Source organism: Dipodomys merriami, unplaced genomic scaffold (assembly GCF_024711535.1).
Source record: "Dipodomys merriami isolate MVZ:Mamm:240054 unplaced genomic scaffold, mDipMer1.0.p SCAF_15, whole genome shotgun sequence".
NCBI lineage: Eukaryota > Metazoa > Chordata > Mammalia > Rodentia > Heteromyidae > Dipodomys > Dipodomys merriami.
Window position 1 is genome coordinate 9,020,081 of NW_027202826.1, and position 16,644 is coordinate 9,036,724.

General features: G+C 37.1%; 1 protein-coding gene across 5 annotated transcripts in view; it reads right to left on the reverse strand.

The window, feature by feature from the left end:
* The window catches only part of Iqcm (IQ motif containing M), a 273,787-nt gene that overhangs the window by 97,707 nt on the left and 159,436 nt on the right, over positions 1 to 16,644 (reverse strand). For 4 of the 5 annotated variants that reach the window (XM_070022183.1, XM_070022185.1, XM_070022184.1 and 1 more), the window contains 2 exons: positions 8,242 to 8,297; positions 3,447 to 3,645 (listed from right to left, as the gene is read on the reverse strand). The exons of the other annotated variant lie outside the window; for it this stretch is intronic. In XM_070022183.1, coding sequence (XP_069878284.1) covers positions 3,447 to 3,645; positions 8,242 to 8,297 — 255 coding nt within the window. The remainder of the gene's footprint in view (positions 1 to 3,446; positions 3,646 to 8,241; positions 8,298 to 16,644) is intronic. 5 annotated transcript variants of the gene reach the window in all.

The window sequence follows — 16,644 nt, forward strand, 5'->3', positions numbered from 1 at the left end:
AACTCATCTGACTGTTTCTGCTTGTCTTAGACATATACTATTAAAGTAGCATCACAGCATACGCCGTCCACCGCACAAAACTTAGAAGAGGCAGCCAGGCAGCCTGGCTTTGGAAGACTCCCAGCTCAGGAAAGGCCCAGAGTGCTGACAGTTTCCCAGTGATTTGCAGTACAGCCTACAGAGCAGAAAGTCTATCAAGAATTCCCTCAACAGCAACCCTTCGCATGGGTACAGTCCTGGAAATGCAATTTATTACATTATACGCCTGTCCCTCTAGCATTCTGATAGTAGGCTCAACAACTTTATCCATACCAACAAAGCAGCCATCCAACAGCTAAAGCACCATGCCAATGATGCAATAAAAAAAATCAATGACCATAACGAATTTTATCACCAAATAAAAGTCAACAATCTAGTAGATATTGACTCTGATCCTTTAAAAGTACTTCCCATTCTTTTCATCTCTAATTCCACTGCCACTTAAAAATTTAACATTTTTTCTCATCTGTCTTTCTTTTCCAACCATATCTTGCACACATTCTTGCTCTTATGTATTTTAGACTCAATTTTTGTCCCAGAAATGAGAGACTGTAGTTCTTTTTCATAGCAAGAAATGTGATAAGTAAGCAAGTGGCATTTATCAAAAGCATGTAGACAGACTTTAAGGATACATTAGAACAGTATGATAAACTTCTATATTTTGATGAATCAATTTATCCATTTCATAGGCATCTGTTGGACATCTAGCCTCTGTAAAGCATTAGTGAAAATAATGGCCAACAAGAGAGATTCTTGTCCTCAGACAATTGACAGTCTTACCAAATAAAGCATATAAACACACACAAATGAGAAGATAAGAAAACTTGTGGGTAAAATGTGAGATAGATAGATAGATAGATAGATAGATAGATAGATAGATAGATAGATAGATAGATAGATAGATAGACAGATAGATAGATAGATAGATAGATATAGATAGATAGATATAGATATAGGTAATGGAATTCTATGCTTCCATCAGAAAGAATGATACCACCTCATTTGTAAGAAAATGGAAGGACTTGGAAAAAATCATATTAAGTGACATAAGCCAGACCCAAAGAAACATAGGTTCTATGGTTTCCCTTATTTGTAATAATTAGTATTCATCTAGGATAATCTTAGCAGATGAGCAGAATAACTCAGTAGCTATGTACATATGACCTTATAAGATGATGCTAAACAAAATGAACTCCAAGACATGGACACAAGAGGTTTTTCCTTTGTTGTTGTTCTTAATGATTTCTTGTGTGTCTGTGTCTGTGTCTGTGTCTGTGTCTGTGTGTTTCCCTCTATGGTTTATCCCCTGTTGTCACTGTATTCTATTTGGTACCCTGGGTACTGTATATACATTTATCTGAACTAGGGAAGGGAAAGGGAACAAAAAGGTGAGACAATGGAGAAAGTGGGAATCTATGCAACAGTGATACTCACAACATGTTGGAAATAATCTGTACAACTTGGGAGGGAGTTGGGGGTGGGAAAAAGGGAGAAAAATGATAGAGAGGGTAACAAGTTAGACAAGAAATGTAATCACTATTTTATGTAATGTTAACCCCTCTGTACCTTGACAATAAAATAAATGTATATAGTTAATAAGACAGAGATTGCACATTATATGTGAGACAGTAGATAGTTCTGTGAATATAAAAATTAAGAGTACTCCCAAATGTGTCACATAAATTCTAATTCCTGGGCCAGACATGCCAACAGAAGACCATGATGAAGTATACGGGACACCATAGTGACTAGAAAAATGGAGATAACCACTGTGCTTGACAGACCAGAAAGAATGTTTACATGAACAGATTTCAGGGTCTTCTTGAAAATTATATGGCAATTACAAAAAGATGAGAAGATGAGGAAGAGTATTACCAGCTGAGGCCACAGAATAAAAACCGTAAGATAACAGGATGCAGTCATGGCTTGGAGTTTGCAAAGGTGCAGAAAGTATGTGAAGGAATGTCATGAGATGGAGCCTGGACAGAGGACAAGAGCAAAAACAAGGAGGTCAAATGTATTCCAGTAGAAAATTCACAGTGTGTGCGATCATTGAGATAGGCCCCATCAAATGATTCTAAGAAATGGAAAGATGTAATCCAAATGAAATTATAAGTATGGCAGCTAGTAGAAGATTAGGTGAGAATAGACCTGTAATTCAGGAGATCCATTTAAGGGCAGATAAAGGAAAACCCCACAAAAAAAAGTACAGAGAAGAAGAGGACATAAAAATGTCCCCAAGATTATAACCAACCAGTATGGGAATAAAGAAGTTTAAGCAACAGAAGAGAGAATTCCCAACATGCAATTCCAGGCAAAAGAAACAGGTGATATTTGTACAAGTAAGGAAGTGCTTTGGGAAGTAAAGACATGAGTTTATGTAAGACTATATAGAGTGTGATTTCTCTGTAGGTATTTCAAGTGGGTAGCTTAATACCTGGGTCTGGAGCTGTAGAGAAAAGTATAAGATTTGCTTTAAGTTAGATTTGGGAGCAACCAGCCATTACTAATGTAGTTCCAGAAAGTAGTAAGATATGTAGATTAGCATAATCTGGAGTCAGAAAGATACCGATTAGAATTCACATTCTATCATTTGCTGGTTCTTTGGTTTTCAATGATTTAAGTTCTCTGAGCTTCTATTTCTGCAACTTCTAAAATAGACACAAAAACAATCTCAGAAAATGACTGACCTGTAAGAGAGAATATTTACCTTTTACCTGTGTTAAATCACTCGGGATGAATTTGTATCCAGAGATAAGAGGATGGAGTAGTTCTAACAGCTATCACTGTGTTCTGGGAACAAATATGTTCAGAGTGCCTTCTGGCAAGTCCATTCTAGAGGGATTCACTCAGAAGAAGACCAAATTCAAGAATTCGCATAATTCTGATTTAGTTTTCTTGTCATCATTGCTCTGGATAACTTCTAGTCCTAAACATTTTTATTCTTTCATAAGTTTGCCAGTATCCATCCATTCAGATTCATCTGCATTTGCCCAGCCAAAATGGTTCTTCATGATTTCTTTTGAAAGTCACATGGCTAATTACAAAAGTCATTCTGGTGAACACCAATTGAGTGGAGTATAGATCATTTCCAGTAGAATATTTTGTGCATTTCCAGGTTCCCAGGAGAGGAGGAAGTGGAGGAGAGATGCTTTAAAGATATGTCAAGATGTAGCAAAGAAACGACTTCAGTGCAATGCAGCACGTTCTGGTTTAAGAATAAATGTCCCAGAACAGTGTCTAAAGAACCTCTCCTTATCAGAACAGTTCATTTATAATATTTCTTAATCAAAAGCATAAAGACACAACTTAGAAACAACTTGTTGACCAGCTGGGAATTAAGATTTCTACTTAATCAGCTCCCTCTAAGCCACTTTAAGACATTATCACCCTGATACATATTTTACCTTGGTTGATACTCTTTCAAGTCTTTTGCGTTCAAGCCACCCTCTCACAACTGCTTGTGTATGGACGATCATTTTAACTACTTTCTTGGTCATTAATGATTTATTATTTCCTCCGAAGACTTGGAAGATGTCTATGTGTGGTCCAATTCTTTTAACTTTACTGTCCAATTTATCACTACTCTTTGCAAGGGTTTTCAGTCTAAAAATCAACATTTAAAAAGAACAAGAACAAAATCAATACTTCTAAAATCATAAGTGATTTCAATGATTGATATATTGACATAGGAAAGGTACTATGATTTATACATATAATTCAAGTCATGATGTCAATCTGATTTACTTTCTTCCAGATTTCTTAAAGGGGTGGTTTGTCCAAGTAAATTTCTGACTCCTGACACTATTTTAAACTAATAAGAGAAAAAGCCAGACACACACAGAAAGAATCAAATTCCTTACTCTGGGTAAAGATTGTATTAATATGAGTGATTAGGACTGTGTTAAGTAAAGGAATTAATGTAGATATAGAAACATTTACCAACTGGTGTATACCTTTTGTCTATTTTTATTAACAAAAAAAGAAAAGAAGCCATAAACATATAGAATTTGATCAGTAGTACATTTTTAAATAATTGGAAACTGAGTTTCTGGAATAATCTATAGATGGCTTAGTAGAAAGTGAGCTGTATTTATGGGGAATGAGTTTGAAGCTATGAAATGTTGACAATGGTGAATTCTGATGATCATAAAATAAGCAAATATCTGTGAATCAGTGAGTGTAAAATATAGGATGGATATCCAAACAAAAGTGAAAAATAAAATTACTTTGCTACACTGGTTTTTGTGTACATTGTCTACTCTTGATTTGACATAAGGAAAACCATCCAGTCATTATTATATTTTGCCTATCTAAGGAAACATGTTTCCCACCTAGCTAGAAATACACACCTGACTTACTTGTTGGAGATGGTGTTTCATTTTATGCTCTGGCCAGAGTATCTGGGATTATAGGCATGGTCCAAAACTGTACCTGGATGTGATTTACTTAATTTACAAAATTTGATAATATTTAATATTACTTAGATCTTGGTTACTTGTTTTACTTTGGAGATACCTGTACATCTGTGGGATACTATGCCCCATCCCCATAAATCATTAAAAAGTTGAAAAACCAGGGCTTGACTGGTTGAATTTGACTTTTTTCAAGTTTGAGAAATCTGTGATCAAAGTATCAAATTAAATAGCTTTCAGAGGAAGAAGTCATTAAGCCCAATTACATGTGAGAAAAGATACACTAAGTTAATTAGTAAGTTAATCATGTCTACACATTAAACTCTGAGCTTGGCAAACATTTGAAAAGGGAATTTCCTTTCAACTACTAATGCTTATAGGATAATATATATTAAACACTAAATCAGTTTTAGAGTTTAGTTCAGATATTGCCACTAATTAGTTTTGGCTGATGCTGAAGATATTTTGTATGCTCCATTTATAAAAGCACGCTTTGCCCATCTGTTCATAGGTTGAACATGTTTAAAGGACACTTATTTTGGCTGTTGTAAAAAGCAAACACTTTGAAAGCTGGAGATTTGTGACAAAAACCAGCCCAGGTTGCCAAGATCAGAGATATATTAAAAATGATTTGTGCTGTTTTCCTTCTCCATATTCCTCTTCCAACCTGCAGTATGGGAAAGTAATGATCAGCCCTTTCCTGATTAGATTAGTGTGCCCGCCTTGTCCAAATGCTGTGCAATTTAGTGATAATTTTCACAATTTACTCTGATTTGGAACTTTCTCTGTGAAGCTATGTGGAGGGCTTTCGCCTCTTGTACAGGCAGCCTTAAAGCAGAAATGTGACAGGCCTTCATGCCTTCAATGCTGGATTTGAAGCCACTGGGCTAATGAATGAAACTAGTTCGTGGCCTTCTTCAGTCCTCTAAACTTAAGTCTATTCAGTTTGAAAGCACTGTACTACATTCACTATGGGTGATAAAGAATTTTAAGAAAAGGAATGTAATCCATTTTTTAAGAAATTCCACTCATGCCTTCCATCTTGTTTTACTATTTCTTTTGCAAATCTTCCCAAAGGTTTAGTACTTTATTGCTAGCAACAACCAGAAGAAAAAGGAGGAGGAGGAGGAGGAGGACGGACGGACGGACAAGGACGAGGACGAGAAGAGGAGGAGGAGGAGGAGGAAGAGGAGGAGGAGGGGAGAGGAGGAGGAGGAGGAGGAGGGGGAGGAGGAGGAGGAGGAGGAGGAGGAGGAGGAGGAGGAGGAAGAGGAGGAGGAGGAGGAGGAGGAGGAAGAAGAAGAAGAAGAAGAAGAAGAAGAAGAAGAAGAAGAAGAAGAAGAAGAAGAAGAAGAAGAAGAAGAAGAAGAAGAAGAAGAAGAAGAAGAAAAAGAGGAGGAGGAGGAGGAGGAGAAGAGGGAGGAGGAGGAGGAGGAGGAGAAGGAGGAGGAGGAGGAGGTGGTGGCTGGTCATAAATCCCCAGCAATCTGTTTAATCTCCCTATTAAGGGGCAGAGGCTGAAATCCTATGTAAATCTCTAAGGGCATCTCAGGCACTAAAATGTTTAAGGGAATCAATATGAGAGAAGAAAGGCAGATATGGAGCCATTTCCATGTGGGAGGAAAGGCGGGTTGTTCCTGTTTACTCTCCACGTGGCCAGTCCTTCCTCCTAACAGTAGAGCAAGTTCTAAATACCCAATTCAGTTAAATAATAAAGCCCACCATGACTTCTTCTCATTTGTTATAGATAATGTTCTGAGGACGCATGGCTTAGGAATTAAATAGAAACAATCTTTTTACTTCATACAGAAAGTCAACACTATTTCTGTTCATGCTAAGTTGATTCTGACTTTGTGATCAAGCTCTCCCTGGTAATGGTCTGCAACATCTGACATGTTCTCTTATGGTTCCTAGATGTCTACACACAGAACATTCCAGAAAATAGTCCTTAAAGGACAACTGAAATGCCAAAAGTCAAAATAGCCAGGTGATCACGTTACCAATTTTTCACAAGCTCATCTGCACAAGAACAAAACAAATTGAATTCTTCCTCCTCCTCCTGCTCCTGCTCCTCCTCCTCTTCCTCTTCTTCCTTCTTCCTTCCTCCTCCTTCCTCTGATTCTTCTTTTCCTTCCTCTTGTTCCTCCTCCCTCTTCCTCTCTCCCTCCTTCTCTTTTCCTCCTTGCTCTGACTCTTCCTCCTCCCAGTGCTAATAATTTATTTCTCTTGGGTTAACGCTTTGCTCCCAACCCCAGCTTCAGTCACTTGCATCCATCTCTCTGATCTCTGCTCAAAAAGAATGGAATGAAGAAAAGATTGGTACTTACTACAGATCCCTTGCCCTCTAAATAAGGACTTTAGTCACAGAGTTTCACATAACAAAATAAATTCCCTTACTAACAAAGCTAACTTGCATCCAATTTTGTCTGTACTTCCTATGTTGTTCACATAGGTGGTTAGGAACTATCATTTCTAGTGGATCAAGGAGCAGGCACGGAAGTAGGCAGCCAAAAACAGGCCAAGGCCTGTTAGAAAAGCAGTAAATGTGGACTGTGACAGGGCAGAACCCTGAGAAGTTCAGTGCTTCTGCCTTCCTATTAGCCCTCTTTGTGAGCTCCTCCAAGAAAAAGAAATCACAAATCTGCTTTTCCCTGCTTGAAACATCATTTATGCTCATTTTACTACTGAGCTACTGTGCTTTAAAGAGAACGTTGGTATGTGCTTTCTCTCATTGTTCTGCTTGCCCCTCCTTGGATGATTTCCTTTGATTTCATGCGGGATTAAATTCACTCTGGGACCTACTCTCTGCCCCAGGTGCAGCCATCCTTTTCTCTCTCCCTGCTGTACCCTGCAGCAGACTCGATTGGAATTACCTCTAGGCCATGTGTACAGGTAGACTCAAGATTAGAAATCAAAATGTCTCTATTGCAAGGGAAGAAATAGAAAAATCCCAACTCAGTCTGTTGTTAAGGACAAGAGGCCCTACCTCCGCCCTAGATAAAGCTATCATGGGAAACAAGATGGTGTTGACATGGTGCTCTCTGGTGAATCTCACTAGTATAAGGACTCTGGCTACGTGCAACACTCTGGGAATTTCAATTGCTATTTGAGAATCATTTTTTGAGAATCAAATGATTTCTTTTGAACACATACCAGCACTCACCACCATCTTCATATATCTATTTTATATGTTTTACTTAAGAACCACATGTAATTACTAAATGAAAGTATTTTCATTGAATAAGAACACACAGGTATGAATGTTTCCTTTCCAGAAACATCTTGGGTTATTTCCTATAATCTCTTCTCTTGTCTCACCCTCTAATCTATATCACAAGATCATTAGGTTTCAGGTGTTCATCAACGGACTTGATACATAAAGTAAAAGCAATCTAAGCAGTCCTAATAAGGCCATTGGAAGGAGAACTGTGCATGGTGCACAGATAATAAATAACAACAAAACAGCTGAAATGTGCACAGAAATGTTTACACCCATAAGGTTTAGATTACACACACACACACACACACACACACACACACACACAAACACACACACACACATACACACACAACACTTCAACCTGTGTAGTGACTGATAAAATTAACTGAAAACAAAATTCTCTTTGCCTCAGTGTCATGGAGAGAAAAAAAGCAACCATCAATGGCAACAATAAAAAGATATCTAAAAATGCATCTCTTTAGAATTAGTAATGTCCGCAATTACATCAACAATATTAAAAACAATGACATTAACTGACACTTTGCTGCTTTCATGTAAACAATATACCTATCTGGCTTTGGTTCTGGCTGGATGGGTTGAAGTTTTTTTCTCCTTAAGGCTCTCTAGAATAAAAGGAAAAACAGTTGATATAAGAAGAGAAACAATTTTGTTGTCTGAAAAAAATTAATTCCACTGATACTATTATAAAAAGACAAAAGAGTCAGTCTGTTATAATACGCATCCCATATGCATATAATATGCATCCCATAAACATTCACATAAAATGGTTAGTATACTCAGAGAAGTGAAATTGTTTGACCTTCTCCAGCCTTTTTGGTAACCAAGAATAATTCCTTCCAATCATTTCAGTAAGCAGATACCCTTTTTGAGGAGAATTTAACCAACTGATTGATTGATTTGTTTGCTTCCTTACAAAAAATGATTTAACAGTTTACCAAAAAATAACAGTATCTGTGAAAATAAGAAAATTAGTTGAGGGAAACTTACTGGTAGAAAAATGATGTAAGACATTTTCTAGTACTGATTGCTGTGTTAAGCAGATTTGGTAAATTCCTAGCTACCCAATCATTACAGTTAATACATCACTATAACCTCAGATCCCATATCAAAGTCCAAATCACTAATGCCTCTGTGTTTGCCCTTCACAGAGTGTGAGATCCTCCAGGAGAGATGTAAGAGGATCATTTATGTGTCTTTCAGCAATTTCCTTGTATGAACAGAAAGAGACACTGGAGTTAAAGCTATGAGGGCAAGGCATTCATCTTCAAGTCAATGAGAGAGGCTTCAGGAAAAATACATTGCTTGGTACCTTGATCTTAAACTTGTAGAAAATTAATTCCTGTTGGCACCTACATTTTTATATTTTTGTAATGGGATTCCTAAAAACACCTACTGTTTCAATCATCACAATGCCAATAAAGAGAAACCAGGAGCTTTCGGTGAAATGTATTTCCTATAGGTCATTCAAAACAACCTGGTAGAAAGTACCAGCATCATTCTCAATAATTACACAAGTACTTACTATGGATTTTTCTCATATAATCATTCAGTACTGATCAATATGAGAATACTTGAAGGAAGAAAACCCTACAAAATCTCAGAGTTAACTAGACCGTTGCCTCTCTAGCTATTTGGTATTTTTTTTAAAAAATGCAATTAAGAATTGCACCAGTGGATTGTATACCCACTTCATAATCTTCCATATGAATTATTTGTACAAACTACCTTTGAAAAAAGAAGGAAGTGGTGTATGGAGTGATCTTCACAGATGAGGTAAAGATCAGGAGATTTGTGGGTTGTGTTCCCTCATTTCTCACAGACTTAGTAAGAAATCAGTGACAGGCCATTTCTGAGCTTTTGATAATATCGTGTACACTTGGTACCACAGGGACATTTTTATCTGCATGGTGCATTTTAAGTTTTAAATGTGTATTTGACAAGTGAAGTCAAAATCATCTCTTACATAAACTCTCAGGAAACACAAAGGTCAATGTATAGATATATATAGTTGTGTGTGAATTGAAAAGGATTCTGTATTTAAACCTAGTCTTTCCATCCATTGAGCTTCCTTCTGTCCCATATTCTTTCTCAGATGCAGTCTTAGTTGTTTGCCTTCATCTGCCTTCATTACATTAATTTCTTAAGATGTCAGATTGTTTTTCTTCATTTCCAGTTAGAACACAAGTAAACTGCATCATCTCTCATGGATGTTCCTTTTGAAAGTATTACTTATGGTTCACACATACTTTTTCAAAGTAAGCAATCATCCTCAAGAATATGAGTATAGCTTTTAAAACTTCTATATAACACATAGGTAATAGTAAACTATAACAAAGGACCTTTAATTTTATTTTTTTGTGCTTGTACTGATAACTTTTTCATTCAGAGTTGGTGTTCTACTCCTTGAGCCACACTTCCACTTCTGTTTTTGCTGGTACATTGGAGTCAAGAGTCTCATGGCCTTTCCTGCCCAGGCTGGTTTGGAACCAAGATCCTCAGGTCACAGCCTCCTGAGTAGCTAGGATTACAGGCGTGAGCCACCAGTGGCCCTTGGCTAAGACCTTTAACTGCTACTCTCAAAACATTTCATGATATTGTCCTATAGCTACAAAACTACGAGTAGTTTACAAAAAATTAATTTCTAATCTTCATATTCCATACTCCAACTCAATGTGTTTGGCTTGGAGCAACCTGTTCCTGTGTGCTACTGCTCTTTATACTTGCCAACTCCACGTCTGTCAGTGGCTTCCTTCTTGGACTGGATGTTCTCCATGATGAAGAGTGTCAAATGGGAAGGCCACAGAGAACTTGCCCCCCACCCGCAGATATGCACCGAGGGCAGTCTCAATACTGTATTGCCTAACAGCCTTCCGTTCTTCTTGTTTCTTCCTATCTAACATAACTGGAATGGGCTACAAGGGTTCCCGTTTTCTTTTGTTTATTGGTTGGTCTTTCTTCATTTTCCAAAGGTGCATTTGTTTCCAAGTCTTAGTTTTCTACATACTCATATAATCCTGTCTCCAGCCCACTCTGCCTTTCTAGTTCAACTTCCTTCTCTCTTACAAGCTTTTTCTTCTATTTGCACAGCAGTTAAGATCTTTTCAGTTGTTTTTTGTTTTTTTGTGTGTGAAAATACCCTGCAGAGGGGTTATAATTACATGGGCAATATAACGAGTACATTTCTTATCAAGCATTGCTGGCTCCTCCTTGTTTCCCCTTTCCATCCCTTCCCATATTCCCCACACCTCCCCTCATCCAGTCCTCCCACCACCACCAAGTTGTAAAGTTCGTTTTTTGACATAACATCTTGTACATCTCATTGGTGCAATGGGTCCACCTGTATCCCTATTTAAACAATTTGTTTTTTCCCTTCCCCTCCCCAAATTATACCAACATCAAATACAGTAAAAACAGGGGTTATACTCTGGGGGAGGGACATACAAAGCAATAAAGAAATATCTTATAAAGATGTTAGAAACAATAGCAAGAAAGAAAAACCATTTCAGTCCTTATCTTGGGGTTCATTTCACCTAACATCTGATGTCCCCTGTCCCACCGACCAAAGGGCAATGCAAGTCTGATTGAGGACCTACGTCATTAATAAAACCCTTCTGGTATATTTTTCAAAATTTTGTAGCAATGTGAATAAATTTATCCCAAATCACTTTTCAAAGTCTTTTCCCCACATATTTTCTCCAACTCCAGAATTAATTAGTGCCAAGACTTCCTTCTGATAATTTATACAATATTATTACACCTCAGCTTCTTTTTTAGAAAAACAGTGTCTAATCTATCAATTACTACTCTTTTTCCAAACCTTGACTGGATTTTTAAAAAATCTTTTTGACAATTCTCTCATAGTATAATAATTAAACTCTAGACTGATTAAACATAGATCTTTATCTAGCTTTCATTTTGCAGCGTGATGCTAGACATAGACTTATTTTACTCCTTTTGCTGGGAAATTCTGGAATGTGTTTGCTAGAGAAAGGTGAAAATTTGTCATTTGTATTCTATTCCCCAACACTTATCCCCCAAATGTAGCTAAAGGGTGTTTTTCTAAGTAAAAAAGAACTTTCAGCCAGACACTGGTAGCTCATGCCTGTAATCCTAGCTACTCAGAAAGGTTGAATGAGATCTGAGGATCACAGTTCAAAGCCAGTCAAAGCAGGAAAAGTCCTTGAGACTCATCTCCAATTAACCATCAGAAAACTGGAAGTGGAGCTTTGGCTCAAAGTGGTAGAGAGCTAGCCTTGAGGGAATAAATCTCAGACACAGCACTCGGGCCCTAAGTTCAAGCTACAGGACTGACCACAAAAAGAGAAAGAAAGAAAGAAAGAAGAGAAAAGAAAAGAATTTTCATAGTTTTCAACAGCTTTATGACCCTACAAGAAGCATATATAACACATGATATATAAACACATCCTCCGAGGTAAAAACAACGGTTGGTTTTAAAAATAGGTCACTGTGAAAAGAGAAATCGTCGCTAGCACATACATAATAAAACTATAAATTGCACATTAAAACATGTGAAATCAACTGCAAAGCTTTTTCTGCCAGGCTGGACTCTGAACGGCGTTCTCTGCGCCTTCTGTGAAGAGTGAGAAGTGCAGATCTCACCCCACCACTCCCAGTGTGAGAAATGGCCCACACAGAAAAAAAAATATAATAATCATCCTGTCAATCACTGGCACGCAGGCAGAACCAGAAGGCACCAGACACATTTCCTCCTGGGTCTTTTCACAAGTCAGTCTCTCCGCATTCTTGAATTTCAGAGCTTCCAAGAAGGGTTTTGAAGCCATGCAACCACCCCTAGGAAGCATTGGTATTCCTGAGAAATGAATCCATTTTGTAAATCTGCACATGCAGCCAAACCAGATCCCACATGTGAATTTCTTCAACCTCCACACATACAAAAGAAATCAAAACTACCAGAATTGTTTTTTCTCTTAGTCGTAGGATTTAAGCATAGCTTAGGAGACAACACAAAGGCTGAATAGAAAGAAGGGTAAAATTGCATCCTGGTATAAATCGCCCTGAAGGACTTATGTATTTGTCAGAGGACTGCTGTTTCTAGGAAATGTCCATAGTAACAAATCATAGATGGCACAAAAATAAATTCTAAGAAGACTTACTAAAAAAAAGAACAATTTTCATGCATGGTTGAACTGGGAAAGCAACAGTATTCCACTGTAGCTCAAAACAAGGAAATGTTGAATTTGTTGTTTTATGGACTTTGCCATCATTTGATTAAATAAGAATTCTCCAAAGCCTAGAGCCTGGGATTCCTGTTTTGTTCTGTTCTTAATCTCTTTGCATTATTATTTTTCATTTAAAATTATTTCTAACTGATACATAAAAATATAAAACTGCCTATTTCTGGAGTACCAAGTGATGTGAATTCAGTGCATATATTTGTGTAATGTTTACACTAGGACATCTGTCTCTTCAAACATTTACCATTTCTTTACTCATATTCAGTGTTCATAAGTAAATGTGATCCTAACCCACCAGACATCTAAATTTATCAGAGAATATATATATATTACAAGTATTTGTTGAGAGAAAATAAACTATCTCATTATTACTACTTATCAAGAGTTCATTTAAAAGCAATAATATCATAAGGAGTTAGCTCAAATAATGTTTCTTAGACTTCAACATGCTTTTAAATCATAGCTGATCTTCTAGTTCAATAGACTTGGAGCAATGTGAGATTATTTATTTTCTAACAAGATTCCAGGAGGTAATTGTACTATTAACCCCTGTTCATACACAGAGTGTGTGGTCACACAGAAAGGTCCAAGGGAGAATTTCCCAGAGCGATTTCCTTTTGTGAATCTCCATCACAACCATCTATATTCCCAACCCCCTCCCCTCAAAAATGTTCTCACCAATGTGTGCTTTTGTCTTATGATGACAATATATTCCATTTCCATAATGGCAGGATTTTGAGTCTATCTATCTATCTATCTACCTATCTATACAAATAGTAAGAAATTGTGTATTTTATCTATCTGTATAGATTGAAAGCTAGTAAGAAATTGTGTATTTTATCTATCTGTATAGATTGAAAGCTAGTAAGAAATTGTGTATTTTATCTATCTCTCTGTATAGAGAGATAGATAAAATACACAATTTCTTACTATTATGGAAACCCTCTGAATCGTAATAGCTTCTTTTATTAGCTCCCAAATTCCTGGCCTATTTATCACAAATGATTAACATGCCAAATTAGGACTCTGTATATTTAATGAAATTGTAAACTTTGTCTTTTCTATAATCCATGATGTCTTTACTTATATATTCCATGTTGCTTATACTTTTATAAGTCATCATAAATTCTTCATGAATGATTGAATGAACCTTTTTACAATTTAATAAAGTTAATAACAGCTATAATTCATTAAGCCCCTACTGCATTCCAGTCACCTCTTTCATATATGAAAATTTACTCTTAATCGGTGATTTGTTCTTGCTTATTTGCACATATTTGATTTTGAGAAGCAGTAAAATTTTCAAAAAAAATCCTAAACTAATACTTCTTCGAAGAAAAAAACAAAGGAAAAGAGCAATTTAAGAATACCTACAAAACTTAACTACAACTATTATATACTATATTCTCTTTTTTTTGCCAGTCCTGGGACTTGAACTCTGGGACTGGGCACTATCCCCAAGCTTGTTTTTGATCAAGGCTATCACTCTACCACTTGAATCACAGCTCTACTCTCTAGTGGTTTATTGTCCAGGTTGGTTTCAAACTGCAATCCTCTTATCTCAGCCTCCAGAGTAGCTAGGATTACAGACATGAGCCATCGTGGCTTCATCTGATATATTCTATTAAAAATGTCCAATTACCAAAATATCTTAAGTGAAAGCCTGTTGCCAATCGTTTAGTAGTAGAGAAAACTAATTAATTAATAGGAAAAAGTATTCAGAAAGTTTTTGGTTTTGCAGTGCTGAGGAATCAAACCCAGGGCCTTGCACTGTGCTCTGTCATTTGAGTCACATTCCAGCACTTTATCTCCTTTCCTTTCTACTCCTTTCCTGATTCCTTCTTCCTGCCTTTCTTTCTTTTCTTTCTTTCTTTCCTTCTTTCTTTCCTTCTTTCTTTCTTTCTTTCTTTCTTTCTTTCTTTCTTTCTTTCTTTCTTTCTTTCTCTTTCTCTTTCTCTTTCTCTCTTTCATTCTTTCTTCTTGCTTGCTTCTTTCTTTGTTTCCTTTCTTTCCCTCCCTCCCTTCTTCTCTCCCTCCCTCCCTCCCTCCCTCCCTCCTTCCTTCCTTCCTTCCTTCCCCCCCTGTCTTTCTGTGTCCCAAATTTATGACCTTCCTACTCCTGCTTCCCAAATAGCTGGGATTCCAGGTATGTGTCATCATGCCCAGTTCAGAAATACTTTTTGAAAAATAATCAGGCCACAATAATTCAGAATAATCACTTTTCAAAACCTCTATATTTAAGCTACATATTAAACAAAATAAATGTTTCTGTGAATTAAAAACTAAGGCTGTCATAAAAGAAATGCAAATCAAAACAACATTGAGATACCACCTCATCCTAGTTAGAATGGCTATAATCAAGAACTCTAATAACAACAGATGCTGGAGGGGATGTGGACAGAAGGGAACCTTACTGCATTGTTGGTGGGTGTGTAAACTTGTTCAGCCACTTTGGAAAGCAGTATGGAGGTTCCTCAAAAGACTCCACATAGAGCTCCCCTATGACCCAGCAATCCTACTTTTGGGCATTTACCCAAATGATCACCAACAGGACCACACTAAAGCTACCAGCACAACTATGTTTATTGCAGCACTATTTACTATAGCTAAGATATGGAACCAACCCAGATGCCCCTCAGTAGATGAATGGATCAAGAAAATGTGGTATATATACACAATGGCATTCTATGCCTCCATCAGAAAGAATGACATTGCCCCATTTGTTAGGAAACAGAAAAACTTGGAAAAGATTATATTAAGTAAAGTAAGCCAGGTCCAAAGAAACATAGGTCCCATGGTTTCCCTTATTTGCAATAACTAGTATATGTCTGAGTCAAGCAGAAAAGGTCAGATAAGGACTCAAATGTTTTTTTTTTTTCATGCAATTGTTTCTAACATATTTATAAGATGATTTCTATGTTGCTTTGTATGTCCCTCCCCCACGGCATAACCCCTGCTTTTACTGTATTTGATGTTGGTATAATTTGTAGAGGGGAAGGACAAAAACAAATTATTTAACTAGGGATACAGATGGACCCATTGCAACAATGAGATGTACAAGTCATTATGTCGAAAAACGAACTTTACAACTTTGGTGGGGGGGGGGGAAATCGGGTGTGGGGGAGGTGGGGGGGAGGCTGGGAAGGGATGAGAAGGGGAAACAAGGAGGAGGCAGCAATGCTTGATAAGAAATGAACTCGTTATCTTGCCCATGTAATTGTAACTCCTCTGTACAGTATTTTCACAATTAAAAAAAACTAAGGCTATAAAATAATACTATAATAAATATAGTTGTTTTCTCTCCTTAGGTTATATCCTTTGAATTTCCTTCAAAATACATGTACTGCAAGTAGAGGAGAAACAGATAAGACTATAAAAACCTGAAGCAATTTGGATTTAAAAGTTATCCAACATTGGTTCAAGAATAAAACTAGGGTCACATTAGGAATCAATTGCTGAAGACTCAAGTGCAGGATCATGAGGTATTTTGTCACTGACATAAGCACCATTGTTTGAAACTATTCTATCTCAACAACCAGGTGTAGCTTCTCACCATTTGGGGCCTACTCTAGATGTAAGACTTAAGACTCCATGTCTTGGGTTTGTGCCCTAGGTATGAATTTGGTCTTTCCAACAATCTACTGTAGCAATCCTCACCTACGAAACAGAAGAAGACTTTCTGAGTGTTGGAGATGTTGAAAAGGATAATCAGGAAGAGCTTCTGGCCATAGTC